The 4,384-nt window shown below is 41.3% G+C and overlaps 1 protein-coding gene across 1 annotated transcript in view; it reads right to left on the bottom strand.

The window, feature by feature from the left end:
- trpm7 (transient receptor potential cation channel, subfamily M, member 7) overlaps window positions 1-4,384 on the bottom strand; it is a 30,722-nt gene that overhangs the window by 3,206 nt on the left and 23,132 nt on the right. The window contains exons 32-33 of the mRNA XM_034877871.1: window positions 3,421-3,486; window positions 5-65 (exon numbers count right to left, since the gene is read on the bottom strand). Of these exons, the coding sequence (XP_034733762.1) occupies window positions 5-65; window positions 3,421-3,486 (127 nt within the window). The remainder of the gene's footprint in view (window positions 1-4; window positions 66-3,420; window positions 3,487-4,384) is intronic.

Genomic DNA, 4,384 nt, shown 5'->3' with positions numbered 1-4,384 from the left:
AGACATGCTGTTGTTGATAGTGCTGGGGGAGCTCTCCTCCAGTCGGTACACAGTCACCGGCTCCCCTGAGGGAACACATTGCAGCAGGTGAGTCACACACACTGATAAACACGCATTAGTTTAGTTAGCGTTAGTTTGAGGTTTCTTGAAACAGATGTGTTGGCTTTATGTCATATCCCTGTTTGCTGACCTCTGTCTTTGAACAAAAAAATAAATAAACAGGCAGATAGACTTCAACACACTCACAGCAATAGAACATTAATATACTAGCTTTATAAAGTGCTTCTGGCTGACAAGTTAGCAAGCATTTGTTGTGTGTCCAACGAACAAAGAGCAACATGAATAAAAATACAGTTGCTCTAATGTTCAATTGGTGATGTAATATTTGTTTCTTAGTAACAATTTGACCCATTTACTCGTTATCATGGGTCTATCTGGCATGTTAGGTATTTGACTTCCTTCAGTCACTTTTCTTTTGATTACCTTTTTTGCGATCAAATTATTTTATTTTAAAACAAATAGGTGAAAGTGCAAAACATCGGTCTAGATGACAATAGGCACAGACCTTTTCCACAATCCTTCCTTGCAATCAAATGTTTCCACACAAAAACAAAGAGGAAATACGGGAAGAAGGGAGATACAACAAAACCAAAACAGCAAGAACGATGCCTGGAGCTCACAAACAAGACTTACAGAAACAGACAAACACATAAACAAGAGGCATTGACAGGGAGACCGGCATAAGACAAAGAGCAGTGAAATCGGACCACTTTTTTCAGTAACAAGTGATCTAATGTGTTTCCAAACCAGTAATCAGATTAAAGTTACTTATCCAAGTCACTATGCGTTACTACAGTATTTTTGTCATTTTCCTTAGTGAAAATGTATATCTTTTCTTTCTTCTTGCGTCTTGGGAAGTGAAGTCACGTATGCGACAAGTCACGTTTTCAGCATGAGGACAGTTCACATGTACCATGCAGCAACACACATGTAAACAACAATTGAGGGAGGACAGAGATGCATGTTTTCTAGCTGGAAATACAGTCACTATTGTGAGTTTGTGTCAGCTACAGATGGCAATATTAAGGTTTGTTGTACACTCTGTGCTGGTGGCGATAAAGTGCTATATAGCTACAAAAACACTACGTCAAATTTGAAGAAACATTTGGAGTCGCAGCACTGCACAATCAAACTTACAGAGCAAATCCCACCAAGCGGTGCAAAGCAGAGAGCAGGAGGTCCCCCACCGCCCAAACAACAAAAGATGGCCTTTGGTGAAAAAACTGTAAGTGGGGGAGAGTTGAATTAGTTGGTCGAGCAGTATGTTGTAGAAGAAATGCTGCCCTTAAACATGGTTGACTCGCTCGCTTTCGTGGAGAGAAGAAAGAAGGCTATAGCACAAGTCTACAGCCTGAAATTCAAGGATTCAGCAATGCTGAGCAAACTGTCCAAAGTCCTTCCTGGCGCTCCATTTATGTGAGCTGTAGAGAGCTCCATATAAACAACATCCAAAAAGGAAAGGGTCCATATACCATGGGAATTTTTGCTTTCAAAACACACCTAGTACACCAATCAGCTTTCAAACAACACCTGTCCAGTCAATTAGCCTCTTAAAACCTGAAGTCTGTGCTTTGGTGATGGTGGTCTGGTTTGGTCTGATGAGACTAAACTGGAACTGCTTGGGCACATGGAAGTTGCTTATGTTTGGCAAAGAAAGGGAGGAGCCTTCAACCCTAAGAACAGTTCCCACAGTTGAACATGGTGATGGGAGCATCATGCTGTGGGGCTGTTTTGCAGCCTCAGGCACAGGGAGCCTTGTTTGGGTGCATGGCAACATGAAAAAAGAAAATTATGTTGAAGTTTTGAGGGATAATATGCAGAAATCTGCTCTTAGTCTATCCTTAGGTTGTCGCTGGGTCTTCCAACAACACAATGACCCAAAGCGTACATCACAATTGGTCCATAGTTCCTGAAGGATACCAAAACCAAGGTCCTGGAGTGGCCCGCACAGAGCCCGATTTGTGGTGTTCTTCTTTGGGCTCGAACTGAACATCTGCAAATTTTGGGAACCACTGAGACAGGGAGTGCAAGAGATACTGAATAGCATTAGAGCCTTCTAACCCCTCTTGCAACCCGACGATGCGGATATTGCATCTTCGGTTTCTGTCCTCCATATCGGCTATCTTCACTTCCAGCTCTTGAAAAGCGTGGTCATGGCTATCAAGAATACTTGAGTTGCTTTCCACGGTAGTTTTTAGATCGTCCACATCAGATCTGATAAACTGCACGTTCAAATATACAGTTGAGCGAAATTTGGTTTCAAGCCTCCGAAGAAGGAAAAGAAACAAAAGACAAGTAAAAACAGAAACAGTATAAATATAAGTATGTGCAATATAAAGTATGTGCAATATAAAATAAAAAATTATAACTAGTGAAAATATCAATAGCAGCAGGATGTATTGGAGTGAAATGAATAATATAAATACATTAGTGCAAATAGGGTTCAGTGTCCATGTAAAGTGACTAGTGTTGTATGTATGGGAGGAGGGACTATTGGGAGTTCAGCAGTCTTATGACGTTGGGGATGAAGCTGTTGTGGAACCTTATTGTTCTGCATTTGAAGCTGCTGAACCTGTTGCCTGAAGGCAGCAGGGGGAACAGTCCATGGTTGGGGTGGGATGGGTCCTTAGTGACTGACTTTGCCCTGGTAAGGGAGCGTCTGCGAGCAGTGTCAGATGGAAGGAAGTGCTGTCCTGATAATTTTCTCCACTGTCTTGACCACTCTCTCTACACATTACCATATTATCCTGTGCCTTTCAGATAGTCCACACAATCTAATGTTTTATTAGATTGCATGTAAGGTCTGTGACATTTGACTAATTAGCATAACAAGGCATACAATTAATACTTTACAACATATATATCTGTTACGGCTTGGCAAAGAGTCTTCAAACCTTTTTTACCTTAACTTCCCTGTTTCTGTAGTTCCTGCTCACTGCTTTTGTAAGGCAGTATAGATTCATGTTTTTCTTATGAGTTGTCTATAACATACTGTACATACACAGCATGATACTTTCCTAACACCACCATGATGACATGCCTAGGAACAGCACAGATCAAAAGATATTTATATTTCAACAACCAAAACAGCAAAACTGTGACAACAATATGACTGCCACAAGCCAAAATCATATTAAAAACAACAACATACGCACACAAAAGACAGCACCTGAACAACAACTTGGGCGTGATTGTGAGGCAAACAGCAGCAGATGTGGGAGGGCAAAAACAATGTAGAAAAACATCTCTCATCGGCCAAACTTCCTCATTCTCCACCTGCCTGCTGTCTTTTCTCAAAACTGTCTATTGTGCTTTTACCTGACCTGTCATGCCTGGGAATGCACGAGGATTTAGACTTACCCCTAGGAGGCACAGGGGTGAAGGGAATGCTTTGAGACAGCCTCATCAAGTTGTTGCGCTCTACAGCTGCAGGAGGAAAAGTATGTACACACACATAAATACACAAACAGGTCAGGACAACTGCAGGAGAAGACCAAATAGTGGTGTAACTACTTGTAGGATTATTCATTGTTCTTTGCCTCTGTGCAACATTTATTATTTTTACCCACAGACAGCACTCCTTTTCACACAAAAACAGCAAATCAACTGCAATATAACTAAAAAACTACAATCATCAATTTTGGATTTTTTTTTGGCAGACGTCAAAATAGGAAAAGCACAGGTGTGTTCAAAACCATTATTGATGGCTGAATTCAAAATCATAGTAGCAGTTGTCGCCATGGTCCTGCTACACATTCTGCGATGCCCTGTTACATCCTGCTACGCTCGGCTGTGCCTTGTCATGCCGCACAGTGCCCTGCTATGCCATGAACTACTACAAAGAACTCCTACAAACTACTATTTTTTGTGACTGTTATTGCCACACTTCATTTGAACCCCAACCGGTCGTCAGACACCGCCTACCAAGGGCCTGGGTCTGTCCGAGGTTTCTGCCTAAAATTATGGAGTGTGTTCTAGACCTACTCTATCTGTAAAGTGTCTCTAGATAACTCTTGTTATTTATTTGATACTATAAATAAAATTGAATTGCATTCCACTTAGGAGAGGCCCTGGTATTGTGCATGCTGACACACTGAAATGGCTTACTGGGACACTTGATGGAATTGAGCAATCGTTAAGTTTATCAATTTCAGCTGTGCTTTTCCTATGACAAGTCAAGATGTCTGCAGTGAAAAAGTTCCATATGACATTAAGAACATTAAAACATGATGACACAAGTTATTCTCCATGGCTCACCTGAGTACTGGTAGCTTTCCATGGGCTTGAAAGGTGAGCCAATAGCTATGGAGAAAAAGAAGAGAAC

Source organism: Etheostoma cragini, chromosome 1 (genome assembly GCF_013103735.1).
Source record: "Etheostoma cragini isolate CJK2018 chromosome 1, CSU_Ecrag_1.0, whole genome shotgun sequence".
NCBI lineage: Eukaryota > Metazoa > Chordata > Actinopteri > Perciformes > Percidae > Etheostoma > Etheostoma cragini.
Note: the sequence above shows the minus strand (reverse complement) of the source record. Positions and strands in the feature narration are given on the sequence as shown.